Source organism: Ochotona princeps, chromosome 7, assembly GCF_030435755.1.
Source record: "Ochotona princeps isolate mOchPri1 chromosome 7, mOchPri1.hap1, whole genome shotgun sequence".
Classification (NCBI taxonomy): Eukaryota; Metazoa; Chordata; class Mammalia; order Lagomorpha; family Ochotonidae; genus Ochotona; species Ochotona princeps.
In genome coordinates this window covers 30,837,676-30,859,373 of record NC_080838.1, presented here as the reverse complement: position 1 = coordinate 30,859,373, position 21,698 = coordinate 30,837,676, and the positions used below count along the sequence as shown (strand labels likewise).

Here is a 21,698-nt window from a genome sequence, read left to right as displayed (position 1 = left end):
AGTTTAATAATTTTTATCATTATTTATTAAAAAACTTGTTAAGTGACTTATAAAATTCAGCTTAGGAGAAAAACAATTAACTCTTACAATTTTATGGCAACTAGAAACTGATACTTATCTTCATATTTTATTGCCAATAAAGTGATGGATGATCAAGAAAGTGTTAAATATTGTAACTGAAATACATTCTATGAAAGAAAACAAAATGTAAAATTTGAAATTACTAAAGAAAATATTGTCCATTTTTTTTTAAGTGAATTGTGTAGTATTTACATCCCACTGAATACATTTAAGAGTGATGTTGAAGGTTTCTTTAAATCCAAGAGGTTACAATAGAGTTGAAGATTGTAGCCTTTGCAATGATTTAAGTTTAAGTGAAAATTAATATATGGTGAGCTATATTGTTTTTCCAAAACCTTTTGGGAATTACAGGAACAAAATAAAGATCACTGACACAAATTTAGCTGACTTAGCTGGGGAAGCTACCCACTTGGCAATAAGCCCCTTGGTACAAAGGGAAAGAGAACAAAACAGAAACAGTACCTGCAAGGTGACCTGGAAACTCTAAAGAGCCTTCTAATTACACACCTGCTGGAGGAGACACGAGCAGCCTGAACTAAGAGCACAATGAGCCTCTTGGAGAAATAAGGCACAGAACTAAACAAACTGGATTATGTCTTTTTGTAAAGTCTGTCGATGATTTCTTAGTGAACTTATCCTAAACTCCACAGGTCTCACCCCAGGCTACAATCTTGATATTCAAAGTCTGGTGCAAGGAATAGCACCATCAGTATCATTGAGGGATTTGTTGAAAATATACAATCTTAGATACCATCACAGTCCTTACATCAGAGCCTGTTAGTACCTTAAGAGCCCTCGTATGTGTATGCTTGTCAAAATGTGAGGAGCATGGGGCATGCATGATCATAAATGAATGATTTAGATGATTAGTAATGGCCAAGATACTTAGTTTAGCATAGAAAAAGTAAGTTATTATATTGTTAGATTTGAGGCTTAAAATTGAAATACTGGGCCAATGCAGTGGCATAGCCTGTGATAGCAGCATCCTACGTAGGAGCTAATTCCTGTCCTGGCTGCTGCATTTCCAATCCAGCCCCCTGCTAGTGGCTTGGAAAAGTGGTGGAAGATGGCCCAAGCCCTTGGGCCCCTGCACCTATGTGGGAAACCTGGAAGAAGGTCCTGGCTTCCAGCTTTAGACAGGCCCAGATCTTGCTTTCAAATAAAACATGTAAATCCTAAGAAGTAAATAAATCAATAAAAAGTAATCTCTAGCTAATTATAATGCCCCCCAAAAACACCCAGGAGCCTTTCCTACCTCATCAACCTATCTCCTTCTATTCTCCTTTGTTTTTCCCCAGCCTAATGGATGTTCTGTCAATTCTTTCTGCATACCAAGGTTCCAGCACTTGTGCTGTGCTTCTCCCTGTTTCTAGACTGCTACTCCTCTCCCATTTTACACAAGGTTATTTTCTTAATTCTGCCCAAATACCCTCAGTTCTCCAGATTTTCTCGCTGTCTGTCTTCCATTTCTTCCTAGGCTTTGGCATAAGGTGTAATTTACTGATGTAGGAAACATTGCAAAAATAGTACCCATAATTCAGTGCACCATTCAAGCAGTTTTTCCCAGTGGCAACACTTTACATAATCATTGGATAGTAGAGTGTAGATACCGCATGTCATGTGCAAGAAAAATGTTTTAGACAAATGGGATACCTACAGGCAGCTACTTAAAAAACAAACAGGGCCCGGCGGCGTCGCCTAGCGGCAGCTAAAGTCCTCACCTTGAAAGCCCCGGGATCCCATATGGGCGCCGGTTCTAATCCCGGCAGCTCCACTTCCCATCCAGCTCCCTGCTTGTGGCCTGGGAAAGCAGTCGAGGACGGCCCAATGCATTGGGACACTGCACCCGTGTGGGAGACCCGGAAGAGGTTTCTGGTTCCCGGCTTCGCATCGGCGCGCACCAGCCCGTTGCGGCTCACTTGGGGAGTGAATCATCGGATGAAAGATCTTCCTCTCTGTCTCTCTTCTGTGTATATCTGACTTTGTAATAAAAATAAATAAATCTTTAAAAACAAACAAACAAAAAACCTGTCTCATTGTGGCACAGTCAGTTAAGCCACTACCTGTAGTGCCAGCATCCCATCTGGGTGCCAATTCATGTCCTACCTGTTCAACTCTGATTCAGTTTCTTACTAATGAACTGTGAAAAGTTGTGGAAGATGGCCCAAGTGCTTGGACCCCTGGCATCCATGTGGGAGAGCTGGATGAAATTCTTGGCTCCTGGCTTTGTGTTGGCTCAGCACTGGTTATTATAGCTATTTGGGGAGTGAACCAGAAACTGGAAGATTCATATTCTCTCTCTCTCTGCCTCTCCTTTGCTCTCTGTAACTTTGACTTTCCAATAAATACACAAATATTTAAAAAAAAAAAAAACTACCATGTCAGTAAGCTGTTAAAATTTTGCAGATATAGACATCACTGTAACAGTGAAGAAAAGCTATAAGGAGAAATGTGATAATTATGCCAGTTTGCATTGAAAATAGTGTTTTTGTTTTTTTTTTATTTTGGTATTTTACTGGCTTTGAAGTTTATTACCTTTAATAGATGTGAATGCTTCTAGAAAATGAAAATATTTATCTCTTGTTTTGCATCTCTTGATAAGAATTCTTCCCTTTGAAAATCATAATAACTTTAACTGGCCCTGTAACATTTTCTGCTTCAGGGGCCATTGTAAACTTCTGGATAAAATCAGCTTTCAACACCCAAATACTACTGTGTATATAGATGATAGTTTTACATTGATTTGCATTCTGTTGTTTTAAATTTGGGGAGATTCAATCCAAGCTAAGCTACATGAAAACACTTGAGGATTGTATGATGGCACAGCAGGCTAATCCTCCACTCTGGAGTGCCGGTTTCTCATATGGGTGCTGGTTGGTATGCTGATTGCTTCACTTCCCATCTGGCTCTCTGCTAATGGCCTGCAAGGCAGCGAAGGATGGCCCAAGTTCTTGGGTCCTTGCACCCAAATGGGAAGCTGGGAAGAAGCTCCTGGTATTATGGGGGGAACAGATTTCTTAAGTGTATTAGGGCTGCAAAAAAATAAACTTTAAGAGGACAGAACTCAATCCAAAACATGTTAAATATGTCATTTCCTAAAGTTATCTCATTTTTACTCTTCTAACATTCCTAGATCCATATACTCTACATACCTTATTTTAAAACTCTTACTATTACATGTATCAATCATTTTTATTTGTCTAAAAAAGCATAATGATTTTCAAAATTTAAAAATTGTCACTTGGTCTCATTTATGTTCCATAAAAGGCTGCTGGGTAGGGATTTTCTTTTCCCTTTATTTCTTAGTATTGAAGAAGCCTACACTTCACATGTGTGCTGGCCATTTTCTTATCTCTCAAATCAATGCTTCTTGTTACCTCTGCAGTTTGTCTTTTGGTAGTTCATTAGTCACCTGTCACATTATCTCAGTTCCTCAGGTTACCAAATGGAAATATTTCAAAGTTCCTTTTATGTTGCTTTATGATGTCTCAATAACCCTACATTACTTTGTACTATGTGTTGTTGATAGGAAATTCTAACTTTTTCCCATTTAGTATATTTTCAATGTGTTGGTTTTGGCTGACTTGCTCATGAATTATTTTTCACACATATATGTGTGTTTTGCTCTTCACTTGATTTATGATAAACATTTAAGAACATTTAATATTGACATAATTTTAGCTATCACATTCTTTTTTACCGAGTTGCAGATGTTCCATGATTTCTGAGCTAATTTCTAGAAATAAACATTTTCAGGATGAAAATCTTTTTACTTTTATGAATAATGTAACAATGGATAACTTGAGCACCTTAATCAAAGATAATCGAAGATAATCTGTCTCTATAAGTCTGTCTCTTGCTGTGTCAAGACAGGAATAACTGAAAAGTTTGTTAAGTTATTGCTGTCAAGTTCACACCAGGGCTTCATCAGTTCATATGCCAATCAGCAAGGGAAGTGGTTATCTACTTCCCCAAAGTCTTTCTAGCACCAGTTGTTTTTAAAATTAACTTTATAAGTGAAATAGAAATTCACCTAATTATAGCTTTACCTCTGTCTTATTGTAAGAATGAACAGCATCGTCCATAATGTGTTAAACTATGTTGTGCTTTCTTTTATGTGAACTAAATGTTTATATCTTTTGCTGATTGAGCTGTTGGTTTTGCTTGTTGATTTGTGGGATTTCATTTTTTTCTCAAGTTCAACTCATTAATAGAAAACTGGCCTTTTCTAGTATGTCACAAGATGTACAAAACTTGCTGCTTCACAGATGTTCCTTTTCTCTCACTTTATTTTTAAAAGATCAACTTTAAAATAGAGTTGTGTTCCTAAAATATACTTTTGGCTTAAAAAGAAGTCTTATTGATTTATTTCTTTTTGCATAGTGGGCTCCAGGGATGTTAGTGGCATGATAGGGCCTTAACTTGAAGCCTATCTTGACTCTTCTACATGCTGAGTCTCCACACAGATGGCCACAATGCCAGGACTGGGCCAGGCTGAAACCAAGAGCTTCATCCATCTTACATGGATGGCAGAGGTCCAAGTACTTGTCCTATCCTCAATTGCTTTTTTTCCCCCCTCAGGCCATTATCAGAAAGTTGGATTGGAAGTAGAGCAGCTGGGTCATAAACCTGTGCCCATATGTGATACTAGTGTCATATGCAGTGGCTTAATTTGCTACACTACAATGCTGGTCCTTCTTTTTCTTTTTTTAAATCACTAGACCAATAAATTTTTTTTACATTTGCTCATAATAGCTTTATTCTTAAAAGCTCCAAAGTGCAAAGGATTAGATGTCCCACAATGGTTGAATGATTTACATTGTGCAACTTTCATATCATTTAATACTGGCTAAGCAACAAAAGTAGATATTACTGATAAATGCAACAATTTGAATACACACCAAGAGCATTAGATAGAGTTAAAAAACTTGATTTGTAAAAGCTACACAGCATATGATTTCATTTATGCCATATTCTCAAACTGATAAAATTCTAAAGTTGGAAGACAGCTTACTGGCTGCCAGGGTTAACTGGGTATGCATATGAAGAGGCAGCATGAAGGAAACCATTGTGTTGATAACTGTTCAGTTAGAGTGGGCCTAATTGTTAAGAAGCCTGTGTCCCACATCTGAATACTGAGGTTGACTTCTGGCTTCATTTCTTGATTCTAGCTCCATCTTGATACACACCCTGGAGGCAGTGTGTGGAGACAGTAAGAGAAATAACAGGAAGAGAAGTAGGGAACATAATGGGTCCCGTATGAAAAATGAGGGTATGGCACCAGGCCAAACCACACCACACCACAAAGAAACATGTCTGTAGCAATCAATGAGGTCAACATAACCTTGCTTAACTGATCAGGTAAGCAACATTTCTCAACTTTCACATTTCTCATGTTGTCAGCAAGGTGATATTTTTCTTGGTTAGTAAACATGACCACTTCTTGAGACACACAGAAAAAACCTACCTCCTCCCCTTCAGAGACTGGAGCTATGTAGCAGAATTAATCATTTGTACTACCTGTATAAGCTGCTGCACTCGGACCTTACTAGAACTCACCTTTGGGTCTCCTAATTAGCAGAAGTCTTTGTTCCTCAAGAAAATCTACTTTTTGCTACTTTGGAGGCAGGGACCCAAGCACTAGATCACTTACCTGCTGCCTCTGTGGTGTGTATTAGCAGGAAGCTGGATCAAAAGCAGAGCTTGGATTCCAACCCAAGCACTTTGACATAGTACATGGCCATCCCAAGAAGCATCTTAATTCCTATGCTAAATACATCTTCCCACTTTGTCTTAAAATTGTTTTTGTATCTGTTCCTTTTGATGTAAGAATGAACCTCCTTGTTTAAATGCTTGGAGGTGCAATAAAGTCTAGAAGGAGTTAGAACTAGAGTGCAAGATATTTAGAACTTGAAAGGATGTACAGGAATAGCTTGGAGATACTCTGTGTTGGGTTTCAGATCATTGCATATAGCTAATGTTGCAATAATGGAGTGAGTCACATGAATTTATTGGTTTCCCCAGTGCTTTTAGAAGCTATGTTTATATTACACAATTGTCTGTTAAATGTGCAATAATACTACATGCACAAATCAATGTATCTGCCTAAATTTAAAACTGTTGCTATAAATGCTATCATGTGAACTATTGGAAAAATAGCACTCACAGATGTGCTTGGTGCTGGATTACCACAAACCTTCAAGTATCAAAAAACGCAATGTAAGTGTAACATGCTTGCATACAGACAGAAATGGTTGTTTTGTCTTTTTTTAAAAAAAGATGTATTTATTTAATGTATATGTAATTTTTAAAAAATTCTTTTGAAGTTGTCTAAGAATGCCTACTTTGTATATGTGAGCTTTTAAAAAGGATTATGGGGCTGGGCACACGAACGGGCCATTCAGTCCCACTGGCTGTTTTGGCTGGTGGGGTGCAGTGTGCAGCCAAACCTGGCTGCTTAGAGGTAGCTGGAGCCATCTTGGCCTGGGTCCGCTGGCTGCTCAGCGACAAGCTCTGGGGACATGAGGGAGTGGAATTACTGCCTAGAGATATCAATGTATAAGGCTAGCACACGTGGGGTTGAGGAATGCATCCCGAGGGAATCCCTACAGGGCCACTGTACTTGCAGGCAGTGATGGCTTCAGAAAATGTTGATATAACAGCTCCTAACTATTTGTTCAAGGAATCTGAAGTTCTCATTTCTTCTGCCACACGAGATCTTCAGTGCATGGACTGTTTCTAGGCAAATGCAAATAGTAAAAGTTGAAGAAAGTACACAATTGATATTGTATTGACAAACCCAGAAAATTATGTATCTGCACATGCTTCCTCAAATTGATGACATATACATAAAATAACAGAAAAGTTTAAGCATGGCTTACAAACTATACTCATAAAAAAGATTTATTTATTTTAATTTGATAAGGCCAATCTACAGAGAAAAGAAGAGAGACAGAGAGACAGAGAGACAGAGAGAGAGAGAGATCTTCTACCTGTTTACTCCCTAAATGGCTGCAACTCCTGGAGCTGAGCCAATCTGAAGCCAAGATCCAGAAGCCTCCCCTGGGTCTCCCACATGGGTGGAGGAACCCAAACATCTATTCATCCTCTGCTGCCCTCGCAGTGCACAGGTAGGGAGCTGGGTCAGAAATGCGGCGGCCTGGACAGAATCAGCAAAGATATGAGATACCTGTGTGGCAGGCGGAGGATTAGCCTGACTCCCTATCATCTAATTTTTATTCGGTATGAATTTGGAGCCACGTAAGTTTAGTTCTATCCTTGGTACTTCATCTTGGCAACTTATTTAACTTCTCTGCGGCTTAGTTTTTCAATCTATGAAGCAGAGATAAATAAAGATAATGAAAATCTCCATTAGGAGGTTTTGGAAGCATTAGGCAAATCAGTAACCCTATGCCAAATACTGTTTGCTGTTGTTATATACTGCTGCTTGTTCTTGTCTGATGTGTACATTCTGCATCTGCATCAAGTGCTTTGAGAGCTAAGATTATTTTCACGTTTCTCATTAGAGATCATAAATTGCACGTGTAAAGTCATACATCTGAAAATCCTCTAATTCTAGCAAGCTGTTGGTTTTGGTTCATCCTCTGAGTAATGTCAAGAGACTCTCTAACATTCTATTAACACAACAATAATGTTAGTTTCTGCGTGGTAGCATTATGACACAACCAAGCACCCTTGCTTAATAGGTCATGAACCCAGCCATCTTTTTTCCTCAGTCTGCTTTTCCTGCCTGAGCTCCCCTACCACTTGCTATCAGCCTTCAGAGAGGACAGCAATTTCCCTTTCGCGGGAGTAGCGAAGGCATCTTCCAACGAGCACCTGCCGTCGGCCTGCCGGCCCAGGCTCCGCCCACAGCCCAGGGGAGGAAGGGCAAGGGGCGGGCCCGGGCGGCGTGCCTGGAGTCGCCGGCGCCGCGGACGTGTGACGTTGCCGGCTGACGCAGCCGCAGTGCCTCCGGGTTTCAGCTCCGACCCCTCCCCTGCTCCGCCGCCCCCTTGGGTGTCAGTGTCCGCGGCCGGGAGCTGGACCTGGGGCGGGGGGCCCGGGCGGCGGGGGTGAGGGTGTGTGCGTGTGCAGGCAGAGCTCGACAGGGCGCGTCGGGCTCCGGCCGCCGGCGCCCCAAGCCCTCAGCGCCCGGGCAGAGAGGCCAGAGTGTTGCCGGGCAGCCTCGGCGCTCGCGCAGGTGAGGGGGCCGGTATGTGGGAGCCAGGCCGGGGTGAAGCGCGCCGCACTCTGTTTTGGCTTGTTGTCCCGGCCGCGGCCGGCCGGGTGGGAGTCGCAGAGGTTGCGCGGCGTGGCGGCTGCGGCGGCTCAGAGGGTTCTTGGCCGTCGTCACCGGCTGCGCGAGCACCTCTTGGCTGGGAGTCCGTGGTGAGTAGGAAGGCCTGGAGGGGCCATGACAGTGCGTGACTGGGGGCTCTTCTGCAGCAGTGACCCCTGCGGGTGCTGACCAGGCGAGTGGGCGGTGCTGCACTGGCTGGAGGGGGCCTCGCGGGAAGGACCGCACACCCAGTAGGCTGGGACTCAGCTTGACCACCCGCGGGAGACCCCACGTTACTTAGTGTGGACAGGGACGGTTGGTTAACTGGGCGAAGCCTTCCAGCACCCGTTTTCCTTCCCAGGCTTGGGGGTGTTTCTGAATTGGTGCCTGCTGCACCTCGCTTTGGAATTGCACATTTCCGCAAAACAACAACAACAATAAACCATTGCCTTTTAAGCAAAGGGACATGAAGAGAAGTTGATTTTCCTTCCTGAGATTGTTCTGTGTCCCCCACTTCCCCCTGCGTTGTGTTCACATTAGAAAGTTAGAGACGCTGTTTTTATAAAAGGGAACGAGTTCTTGTAAATTTCCTCTGTAAAGAAGTAATGGGTTCTGTAACTGAGCGTGTATGTTTGGACTGGTCTCAGGTTACTCTTTCGGCATAAAATACAGTTGATTTATTCTGACTTAACTTGAGGAAGTGTAACAATAGGCGAATTTACCAACAATCGAGTGGTACATACTTGCTGTGTTTCTGTTATTCTCACTTTAATGATAGCAGTGCTGTCATGTAAAGTCTAGTGGTTATTTCCTTTACACCTGAGAGAACTATAGCATAATAGCCCTACCAGGTGGTTTGCCCAAAGTTAAAACTGTGAGTCAGGGCAGCCCCACCTGACTCTATGGCTGCTTAATCTGTGTGAGCTGTATCATCTCCCAAGCATCTTAATGAGTTTGCAGGGTGATTTTCAACTGAGAAGAAGTGTGCTGGGAACAGGGAGAAATTCTTATTATCAAGGACCCAATAACTTGAGCAAAGTATTTTTCCAGGATCACATGCTGAGTCTGTTTTAAAAGCAGAATTTTATCCGCACAACTCTCCAGTGACCAAACTCTTGCTCTTCCCTTAGCGTGGGGATTTTGAAACCTTTGGAAGGCTGTTGTTCGGAAATTGTGCTGCTGTTCTAGGTTTTAGAGTATTTCTTATTTGGAAACTTTAAACAAGGAAATGCCATTCTAGAGTCACGTTAAAGAGTTTCCTTATGTGTGTTGCTATGTATTTTAAGAATTTGGTCTGAAACTACTGAGTTACTGATGAAGCCGGAACAAGTCACATAATTGCCTGCCATGCTGTTTCTTTCTAGGTTTCTTAAGATGAAGTGCTGCAGAAAGGCTTTCTGAAGAAAAGGAGAAAAACCAGGAAATTGCAGATTCTGGAAACAAACCTTGAGTAAATATTTTCTGTTAATATTTTAAAAAATCTTGTTTCTAGTTAAAGCTCAGAGGAAATCTGACTTCATGCTTCGTTTGTTGCTTAGCCTGCCGATGTGGCCAGGGAGAGGGGTGGGTTAGTGGTGGTGAATAATGCAACTTGTGGATCATTTCATCTGAGTTTTGAACTGTTGATGTCTGATTGACATGTGTTCAGTCTTCACACTGTCAGGAGAAAGCCATGGACTCCTTCTTGACTCAGTTATGAAGTATACACATTCTTTTCTCTTTTACTTGCTCTGTAATTTTCCCATGTCTGCTTGGCTGAATTCAGTCTTGAATTTTTTATTATGAATTCTATGGAGAATGGTAGAAGACGTTTAACATGATTAGGTGGCAGTTTAATTGGTTTGATAAGCATTTACTGAATGTCCTATAACAGGCATTCCAGGATTCTTATGAGAGAGTGGTGATCATTATGACCATGAAGTGTAATAGAGTAGTGAATTTTTTTGAGAAGGCAATATTATAGTGAGCACATATATTCTCTTGACTTTGTACTTAAGAGTATTTTTAATTTAGATAAAAGACTAGCAGATGAGCACTATGCACACAGTAGATGGTTTTGTATTTATAATAAATCTTTAATAGTTTAGTTAATAGAGCAGGATTCTCTACTGGTACTGCTTTGCGGTAAAGTGGGAAAATATGAGTTTTTTTTTTTCTCTGAAGGTTTATTTATTTGAATTGAGAGGCAGATTTGTACAGAGAGAAGGAAAGACACAGAGAGAAAGATCTTCGATCCGTTGGTTCACTCTCCAAATGGCTGCAACACACGGACCTGAGCTGATCCAAAGCCAGGAGCCAGGAGCTAGGAGCTTCTTCCAGGTTTCCCATGTAGGTGCAGGGTCTGAAGGCTTTAGGTCATCCTCTGCTGCTTCTCCAGACCGTAAGCCTATAAACAGGGAGGTGGATGGGAAATGCAGTAGCTGGGACACAAATTGGTGTCCATATGGGGGGTTGGTACTTAACAGAGGATTAGCAACTTGGCTACTGTGCCATCCCTGAACATTGGGATTTTTTTTTTTAAGATTTATTTTTTTATTGGAAAGGCAGAGAGAAAATTCTTCTGTCTGTTGGTTCACTCCTCCCCAAGTGGCTGCAATGGCCAGAGTTGACCCGAATAAAAACCAGGAGCCAGGAGTTTCTTCCGTGTCTCCCACACTGTGCAGGGTCCCAAGGCTTTGGGCCATCCTATATTGCAATGCCTCAGTAGGGAGCTGAATGGGAAGTAGAGCAGCCAGGACACGAACTGGCACCCATGTGGAATCCTAGTGCATGCAAAGTGACTTTAGTCATCAGGTTACCGTGCCAGGCCCAAAAATTAGGATTCTTATAGACTATTTTAGCGTCCTATTTTTTCATGTCAGATATAGTGACAGAATTTCAAATTCCATGCAATATAAGAAAAATAACTTAAAAAAATTATTTCAAAGAGGTAGAGATTGAGAGAGAGAGGATCCTTCCATCTACCAAATGACTACAATGGCAAATGCTGTTCCAGGCCAAAGCCAGGAGCCTGGAGCTGCTTCTGGGACTTCCATGTGAGTATAGAGGCTCAAGTACTTGGCCCTCTTCTGCTGCTTCCCAGGTGTGTTAGCCGGGCGTTGGTTTGGAGTGAAGCAACTGGGAATAGAACCAGAATTCATGGCAGCAGCTTTACCTGCTGTGTCACAGAGCTGCCCTCCGCCCCCCAAATAAAGTCCTTATTATGAGGAAGTTTCAGGGAATTTATGCATTACAAATAGGCAGCAGTGTGGACGATGAAATAGAGGCTGAGTATGGAAGCATGGTAGTCAGTTGGGCTACTGAATATGCAGATAGGCATTGAGAACCCAGACAAGTTCAAATGGGAGGTGAATTGAAGACGTGCAAAGGATATGGAATTGATAGGATTTGGTGGGCTTTAAGGAAAGTGAAGTCAGGGAAATTTCTAACCACTTGCTTGTTCATGCAGATAATTCCTATTTAATATTTATGGGATGAATAAGTTCTATGATATCTGCCTGAATGGAGTCTGGGACTGTTCACTGAGTAGGGAATTTAGGAGTGATTAGAGAACATGATTGCAGTTCAGTGCAAACTATTAAATATATATATGTATTTTAAAAGATTCTTTAATTGAAAGCCAGAATTTCAGGAGATGAAGAAAGAGGGAGAGAGGGAGGGAAGAAGAGAAAGAGAGTGAGTTCACTCCCTAAATGTTCCCAATGGCCAGAGTTGGGGCCTGTCTAAAATCAGGAATCTGGAGCTTCTTCCATGTCTTCCACGTGTGTAGCAGGGACCCAAGGACTCAGGCAATCTTCAGCTGCTTTCCCAGGCACAAATCCAGGAGCTGGGTTGGAAGTGCAGCAGCTGGGAGTCAAGATGGCACCCTTATAGGATTGGTGATCACTACCATGTAACAGTGAGGTAGAAGAAAAACACCCTGAGGCAGTGTGCAGGGAAGTAGTAGCAGCAGTAGCATCACAAATTGGTGGAAAAACTAAGTTTGGAAAAAAAAAGAGTATTAGATGTCTAAAATCACCAAATAGGAAGAGGATTACTGCTGTCCATTGGATATGTTAAGAAAGTGGTCAGTTACCTGAGCAAGAACTGTTGGTTCAGATAAAACCAGTGCACACTGGGCAAGAATAAGGAAGTTGAAATAAATGACTTCTTTAACTCTTTGAAAGTTTAATTGTAAATGAAATAGAGTGGGCTATAGCAAGACATAGGAGTTTACAATTTGGTTTCAGTTTTTAAGGGTATGATGGCTGTACCACATTTAAGCTGTTTATTTGCCAAGGGTAAAAATCCATCAAAAAGAAGATACGATAATTCAGGCTGAATAATTGATGAAGCTGTGCCATTGAACAAGTTGGGAAGGGTGGAACAGAAAGGTGCAGGTCGAGGGTATGTTGGGTTGACTTGTCCCAAGGGAAGAGGTAAAGAGGTCAGTGATGATTGTGGATACAAATGAGTTTGTATGAGGCAGAGCAGAGATTGTCTGAGAGGAGACTGCCCCCTCATTAATTGGTAGCCTTCTTGGTATGGTATTGCTGACTCCAGCTCCTTTAGTAAGTACGAGAGTAGTTTGGTTTAAGCGAATAGATGTGAATCATTAGGATAGCGATACCTTGAAGATCAGCTGCAATATTACCTGTTCATACTTTTTGTTATCTGTTATACTGAGTAACAGCTTTTCCCAGAATGTAGCAGTTTAAGATGAAAAACATTAGTTACTTCAAAATGTCTGAACCAGGAACAGGGTAAGAACAAAACTGGGTTTGTGGCTCCCAGCTCTTCATGTGGATATAATGAAGATGTTGGCTAATCATCTAGGGTCTCAAACAATGCTGGAGGATGTGCTTAAGTGATGGCTCACTCATGTGGCTGTTGGCTGTATACCTCAAATTCTCACAATGTAGAGCTTTCCCGAGAGTTTCTTAGAGATCCTAACAAGTCCGCTGACTTTCCTGAAGCAAGTGATCCCAAACAGCAAGGAGAAAGCAGAGATTTCATTTTTTACATTAATCATATACTATTGCTTCTACCATATTCTTTTTTTTTTTTTTTAAGATTTTATTTTATTTTCATTACGAAGTCAGATATACTGAGAGGAGGAGAGATAGAGAGGAAGTGGAGCTGCCGGGATTAGAACTAGCGGCCATATGGGATCAAGGCGAGGACCTTAGCCACTAGGCCATGCTGCCGAGCCCTACCATATTCTTTTAAGAAATGAATTTGCTAAATCCAGTCCACACTTCAGATAGGAATTTAACTGTCTTCTAAAGGGAGGAATATCCAAGAGTTTTGTGGCATTATTTAAAACTACCAAAGACTTACCAATTGTTACTTTCTTTGGGAGCAAATAAGATCTTTAAAAATATGTAATTACAGTCTTTCTGAACAGGTGGTAAGATGGAGGTACAAAAAAGTGGTGAGTTGGTATGGTTGGATTTAGCTAACTTCACAAATTGGCCTCTATTGCCGCTGATCAGGCTTCATTGCTTGATGTGTTACCTCTTGTAGTTATTCAGAAAGAGCAATTGCTGACCTCTGATTTAATGGAGGATTTTTCTAGGAAAAATGTATTGTGGGCACAATAAGATTTTTTTTTATACCAAAACTTGATTTTTAGTACCAGTTGTGTTATCTCCATAGCCAGAATCTTGCTGCTGGGAAAAAAAAATCATTTTTTCATAATAAAGAGCTCTAGTTGTACTCACAAGTGGGAGCTGCAGCCTACCAGGGGAGTCGCTGAAGTTCCCCTACAAGGTACATTGCTAGCCCCGATTCTTGTGGCTGTTGCTGCCTAGCCAAGCCAGTCAAAGCATATACCCTGTCCTGATGCTTGTACATGCCAGTGAGTGCTGCAGCCTAGCCCAGCCCGTCTGCTCCAAGACCCAGCTTTTGTGTACACCTGTGGGCAATGTCAATGCTACTTAGCTCTGCCCAGGTCTCTCCCACGTGGATGGGTGGCTTGGCCTGGTGCAGATATGCCCACTGTACCCCCTATAAACCACTCTGTCTCAGCCCCCTCACCTACCTGTGAGTGCAGAGGCCTAGTCTTTGGAAGATCCCAGAAGTCATTCCCCTTCTGGCAAACATGCTCTCAGCTGCTTACACTCCAGTACATCAACAGACTGCCTTCCCTGGGCATTCTGCAGCATAACTGCCCTCGCCCCCAAATTGCCCCTCCCCCCCAACTCACCTGATGGCTGGGGTGGCTTGTCCTGGCCTGATGTTTCCTGCATTTCCCAAATATATTAAAAAACAAACAAAATTAGATGGCTTAATGGCTAATTCCTCACCTTGCAAAGAACCAGGATCCCATATGGGCACGATTTGTGTCCTGGCTGCTTCACTGCCCATCCAGAGCCCTGCTTGTGGTCTGGGAAAGCAGTTGAGGACGTCCCAAAGCCTTGGGACTCTGCATCCATGTGGGAGACCTGGAAGAGGCTCCTGGCATTGGATTGGCTCCACTCCGGATGTTGTGGCCATCCAGAGAGTGAACCAGCAGATGGAAGATCTTTGTCTCTCCTTCTCTCCATTAATCTGATGTGCTTTTCCAAAATAAATAATAAATTTTTAAAAAAATAGAATAAGCAATTTTACTGGCATACAGATATAGTTAACACAAATTTGGCATTAACCAGGTCCAGAATGCCTCTCTGGCTGCTTTCCTCCCAGCAGTGTTGCAGTTGCCTGCAGCTGGGAATATAATAGATTTTTAATTAAAAGAAACTTGCAGAGTGTGTTTATCAGCTAGTACATTGTAATGAAAGTACAGTATAAAAATGAAGCACCACAATTAGCAAATTTATGGAGTGTAGAAATAGAAGTTTACGTTTATTCTTGGTAATATCTGTGGAAGTCTGTATTACTGATCGTATGAAGGAATATTATCTATTGAGCATATTTGTAGTACGACTGAAGGAGGATAATATTTAAAAGTCATGATTTCTTCTAGATTTACGGACATGCAGGCTAGCTCTTTTTGTTCTATTGGCAGTTTGTTTCCTACAGCCGAGGGTGGACAGCAGTGCTTGCGCCTCTGCCGCCCAGGGCGGGACCTGTATGGAGTTCTGGGCCACTGACGTTAACCTGGTCCAGCCCCAGTAACTCAGTAACTGCCCCTTTTGGGGAGTGATTCAGTACATCAGAGATACCTCCCCCCTCCCGTCTTTATGTCTGTCTCTCTGCCTTTCCAGTCAATAAAATAGTTTAAAAACATACATTAAAAAATCTTATAACTGAGGAAAAGAATGTGGTGAACTAAACTTTTTATTTCGAAACTGGCTTTGCAACCTACTGTTTCTAGGACCTCAGATCATTTTTATTATTTTTGATTGAATATACATTGCTACTAAATTGTGTTTTTAGAATTACTCAACATTACTAATGGTAATGATTAATGATAATATTGGAATACTATAAAGTTACCTTTGTATTCTAAAAGCGATTATAGATAATTATCCTGTTTAGAAGAATGGTTTGTGGAATTTTAGACCTTAATAATCTGTATATTTTGTATAGCATTATTGAGTTAGAAAGAACATTACAAAGTTGTTGTTTCAAGCTATTTCAGTTTGAGTGGTAAAACTGCTTTTGTCACTTTAGAAACTGCAGACAAGTGAAATACTACTGGAGTCTTCATTTATGATAAAAATGTATATTTTGGTGCCTTTAACATATATATTTTTAAGAGATTTATTTTTATTGTAAAATGAGATATACAGAGAGGAGGAAAGACAGAAAGGAAGATCTGTCCGATGATTCACTTCCCAAGTGACCGCAATGGCAGGAGCTGAGCTGATCTGAAACCAGGAGCCCGGAGCGTCTTCCGGATCTCCCTATTGGGTGCAAGGTCCCAAGGCTTTGGGCCATCCTCGACTGCTTTCCCAGCCCACAAGCAGGGAGCTGGATGGGAAATGGAGCTGCCTGGATTACAACCAGTGCCCATATGGGATCCCTGTGTATACGATGTGAGGACCTTTAGCTGCTAGGCTACTGCGCTGGGCCCTATATATATATATATATATTAAATTTACTTGAAAAATATTTCTTATTTATTTGAGAAGCAGAGAGATTTCTCAGATCATCCAGATCGATTGATATATTTTCCCTCTGCTGGTTCACTTGCTAAATGGCTACAATAGCTGGGGCTGAGTCAGGCCGGGCCAGGAGTCTGGAATTCATCCAGGTCTCTCACAGTGCTGACAGGGGTCAGAATTCTTGGGCTGTCTTCCATTGTTTTCCCAGGCACATTAGCAGGTAGCTGGATTTTAAGTGTGGCAGCTGGAACTTGTGCTCTTATATTTTTCAGATGCCATTGTCACATTTAGTGGCTCAACCTACTATGCCACAACATAGGCTCCATTGATTTAGTATTCTTTTTTTAAAGGTTTATTTTATTCTTTTGAAATGCAGAGTTGGAGAGAGGGAGAGACCATGAGTGAGCAGCTGAGTGAGATCTTTGACCTACTGATTCACTGCCCAGATGGCCTCCATGACCAGAGCTGGGCCAGAACAAAGGGAGAAGCCTAAAGTTTTTCTGACTTACTCTTCCATGTGTGTGTATGCACCCAAGAACTTGGGCCATCTTGTGCTGCTGTTCCATGGGTAGATGGAAGGAGCTGGTTGGGAGTGGAGCAGCCAGGACTTGCAGTGGTGCCTGTATGGGATGTCAGTGTCCCAGGTTTGGCTTTAACTGCTATACAACAGTACCAGCTCCAAATTTTGTTTGGGGATGCTTTTAGGCCATTGGTAAGATAAGCAGTCTATGCAGAGCGCTCCTTTGTGCTGAAATTTACTGATATCTTTGGTTCCATTGTCTGATTTCTGAATTTGAAATTGGAAACTCTACAATGTTACTTTGATTATTTATTACGTATGTGTAGAAACCAAACAACTGAATACAGCACATAAACCACAGATTTTCTAGCATACAACTACTAGTGTGCACAGCTGTGTTAATAGCTGCATAATCTTGCTATTGTAGACAATGTGAATATTGATGGAGTTTGAAAGGAGAGATATAAAGTTGATCTATAGTCTAACTTTTATAATCTATGGAACTTCCATTATACAAAGGGAACTGTGATTAAACCCAGAAAACTTTAATATATAATTAAAAAAGCTTTTAGTATATAATGTGAATAGTTTTTATGATGAAAATTGAGTTTTTGTTGCATGAGGGATTTAAGTGTGATTATATATTTCCTTTGAGGGGCCCTGTGTGGTAGCCTACTGCTAAAGTGTTTGCCTTGCATGTGCCAGGATCACATATGGGTGCTGGTTCTAATCCCGGGAGCCCCATTTCACATCCTGCTCCCTGCTGTGGCCTGGGAAAGCAGTTGAGGAAGGCCCAAAAGCTTAGGACCCTGCACCCACTAGGGAGACCCGGAAGAGGCTCCAGGCTTGTAGAGTGAATCAACAAACGAAAGATCTTTCCTCTCTGTCTTTCCTCCTCTCTGTATATCTGTTTTTCCAATAAAAATAATTCTTTAATAAAAAAATTTTCATTTGGTTTTTGCTACATTAAGATGTCGTTCCATGAAAATGTTGAAGAGGGAAAAAAAATAAATATTTATCATGGGAAAAAAATAAACCTGTATCATGGGAAAAAATAAATCTTTATAATAATAAAAAGAATATCAAATATTCTTTATTCTAGCAAATGGAAATCAAAATTTGTTGAAGAAAAAATTATTTAGGAGTCTGTGTGCTGAATATATTGGATGTGTTTACTGATCTTTGGCAGTAGCTCATATTTTAATACTTTTTATAAAAATAGTTATTGAATTCATTTCTGAATTTCTTTTATTGACTACCAGAAAATATTGTATATCAAAGTTTTTTTTAAAGATTTATTTATTTTTATTGTAAAATCAGATATACAGAGAGAGGGAGAGACAGAGAGGAAGATCTTCTGTCTGATGATTCACTCCCCAAGTGAGTGCAACGGGCAGTGCTGTGTCGATCCGAAGCCAGGAGCCAGGAACCTCTTCCGGGTCTCCCATGTGGGTGTAGGGTCCCAAGGTTTTGGGCCATCCTCGACTGCTTTCCCAGGACACAAGCAGGGAGCTGGATGGGAAGTGGAGCTGCCAGGATTGGAACCGGTACCCATATGGGATCCTGGCGTGCTCAAGGTGAAGACTTTAGCCACTAGGCCATGCCGCCGGGCCCTTAGGTTTCTGTTTTTAACAGAGAAGACCTCTGTGTCTTTTTGACATTCTGTTTGGTTGTTTAGAACCAGCCCTTTCTGGGGGGTGGTCCTGGTTCTTTTTAGTCAGAAAAGGGTTTTGGAGTGAAATTCCCTGTCGGGTGTAGTTTTCTCCTCATATTTCGTGACTGCAGAAAAAAAAAATTGCTGTTTTTCTAGGTTTTTTGTTTGTTTTGGTAAAAATGACCTATACTTTTTTGTCTTAAAGTATGCAGTTCTTTTTGTGAGTAGTCTCACCTTCTCACCCCCCCTTTTTTCTGCTCACTGTACAATTTTTGTCTTTGGTTGGTTCAGTTAGTCAGATAGCAAACTTACAGGACTTTTTCCTTGTTTCTTGGATCACAGAACAAGAAATTCTAGTTTTTTTTTTTTTAATTCGTTCTTAGGTCATCTAAATCTTTTTTTTTTTTTTTTTTTTTTTTTTAAAGATTTATTCATTTTATTACAGCCAGATATACACAGAGGAGGAGAAACAGAGAGGAAGATCTTCCGTCCGATGATTCACTCCCCAAGTGAGCCGCAACGGGCCGATACACGCCGATCCGATGCCGGGAACCTGGAACCTCTTCCGGGTCTCCCACGCGGGTGCAGTGTCCCAAAGCATTGGGCCGTCCTCGACTGCTTTCCCAGGCCACAAGCAGGGAGCTGGATGGGAAGTGGAGCTGCTGGGATTAGAACCGGCGCCCATATGGGATCCCGGGGTTTTCAAGGCGAGGACTTTAGCCGCTAGACCACGCCGCCGGGTCCGGTCATCTAAATCTTTACACTGATCCTGCCAGTGTGTGTGTGTGTGTTGGGGGAAGGACACGCCAGTGTGTACACAGGAATGTTTATGAGCACATTTGTCAAGTTTGGTCACAATTTGACAGTATATTGTCATACTGAACATCTATTGACAGAGCTGCTTAGTCTTCATAGCCCTCAGAGTCAGTCTCATCTACATGGATTTCCTCATCCAACAGTTAGGAATACCCAAAGGTGATAGATGGGTAGATGGATGTAGCTAACTAAATAGGCACATAAAATTATTAAAAGGCAGCTTTGGGATAAGATTTAATGATTTTGTTCATGTAGATGACTAGTATATATTCCCTTATTGTTGAGATAGTCACTTGGATTAGATTTGAAAATAATCATGTTCTTCCTCTTTTGTTCAAGAATGTAGTAACTGATCCTTAGTCTTTGCTTGTATTTAGGGTGATGAACTCAGGATGTTACATTTCAGAATTATTTCTGATGTGTTTGTTTTTTTATATATGTGTATACCATATTTAAATTTTTATTTATCTGAAAAGCAGACATGCCTGTGCGTGTGCACATAAACTAAAATACAGATTGATTCCCATCTGCTTATTCCCTCTCCAAAAGCACATACACCTGATGTTCGGTCCGATCGACAAATGTGGGTGGCATGCCTATTGCACCATCACCCGTTACTTCCCAGAGCACACGTTAGCAGAAGCTGAAATGAGTGCAGAACGAAGAGTTAACCTCAGGCATTCAGAAATGGCATCCCAAGAAACACCTTAGCTCCTGTGCCAAACTCCTGCCCCTTTATGCTTATATCCTTATCACTGAAGGGGACAAAATAATTTAGTAAAACTTTCTCCTTTATGTGACTTCTCTTGTTATTTTATAAATTGTTAATTCTGAATTTTGTCTTTGTTTCTTTTAGTACTTTAGATGCCATCTTGGGGAAACTTCAGTAATGGATCAAAGGAAGAACGACAGTATTGTCCCCAGTATCACTCAATTAGAAGATTTTCTTACAGAGCATAATTCCAATGTTGTTTGGCTCCTTGTTGGTAAGTGGAATGCATTTCCCTACACTTTATTGTGTATTATGGATAGATTAACAACTGTCATATTTTAAACAATGGTTGATTAAGTTGTGATGCTTACAGAAACATTTATTTCTTTTAAGGAAAGAAGATTTTTATCAATCTGTCTTAAATATTTTTGTGAGAGTTACTCTGGAATACTCTTTCCTTTTTTGTAGGCTTGCTTACTTACCTGAGTTAGAGCAGATGAGAAGACCAGAAAGACAATGTCCTTGTCCTATTTTTCCTGTTTGAGGTCACCTTTCCTCTCTGTTGGCCCAAAATCCTGAGGTTTCTTCCATTATAAAAGTAGTAATTCCTCATAGTGTATTTTTATGGTGAAATATGTTACATGTATTAAGACATCAGTTTTAATGTCTTTACTCCTTGTATGTCTGGAAATAGGCTTTTTAAAAATATTTATTTTTATTGCAAAGTCAGATATACAGAGAGGAGGAGAGACAGAGAGGAAGATCTCCTGTCCGATGATTCACTCCCCAAGTGACTGCAACAGCCGGTGCTGCGCTGATCTGAAGCCAGGAGCCCAGATCCTCCTCTGGGTCTCCTACACGGGTGTAGGGTCCCAAGGCTTTGGGCCATCCTCGACTGCTTTCCCAGGCCACAGGCAGGGAGCTGGATGGGAAGTGGAGCTGTCGGGATTAGAACCGGTGCCCAAGTGGGATTCTGGCTCGTTCAAGGTGAGGACTTTAGTAACTAGGCCAAGGTGCTGGGTTTGGAAATAGGCTTTTGTGTTATCTTTTTGGTATAATATTCCAGACATTTTCTGGTATATACAAATAGTTCAAAACTGTAGACATAAATCGGGTTTGGATGAAGAGAGAGAGAGTGTGCATCTGAATGAATAATGAATGTCTATGAATAAAGAGGAGAAATAGATAAGTTATACTAGGAAAGAGTGAGATTACCATAGTCTGTTACTATTCAGAAAGCTTCTATGAAAAAACAGTTTGAATCTTGGCAAAGGAGTTAGAAATTTGGAGAGAATTATAGGAACATTAGGAGGATAAGGAGATTTGTGGATCATCTTTTGTATGATCGATATTCTAGACATTTTACATGTGTTGTCCCACTTAGTGCTCAGAGTAATCTTGTGAAGGTGGGTTTTATTCATTTCCTTTATTAGTTTTAATTTTATTTTAAAGATTTATTTATTTTTATTGCAAAGTCAGATATGCAGAGAGGAGGAGAGACAGAGAGGAAGATATTTCATCCGATGATTCACTCCCCAAGTGGCCTCAGTGGCTGGAGTTGAGCCAGTCTGAAGCCAGGAGCCAGCCAGAGTGAGCCAGCTGGA

At 41.2% G+C, this 21,698-nt stretch overlaps 1 protein-coding gene across 7 annotated transcripts in view; it reads left to right on the top strand.

The window, feature by feature from the left end:
- The first annotated feature begins 8,152 nt into the window (after positions 1-8,152).
- Positions 8,153-21,698, top strand: part of BLTP1 (bridge-like lipid transfer protein family member 1) — a 189,826-nt gene continuing 176,280 nt past the window's right edge. For all 7 annotated transcript variants that reach the window (XM_058666890.1, XM_058666891.1, XM_058666895.1 and 4 more), the window contains exons 1-3: positions 8,153-8,284; positions 9,727-9,812; positions 20,239-20,368. In XM_058666890.1, coding sequence (XP_058522873.1) covers positions 20,272-20,368 — 97 coding nt within the window. In that variant the 5' untranslated portion in view covers positions 8,153-8,284; positions 9,727-9,812; positions 20,239-20,271. The remainder of the gene's footprint in view (positions 8,285-9,726; positions 9,813-20,238; positions 20,369-21,698) is intronic.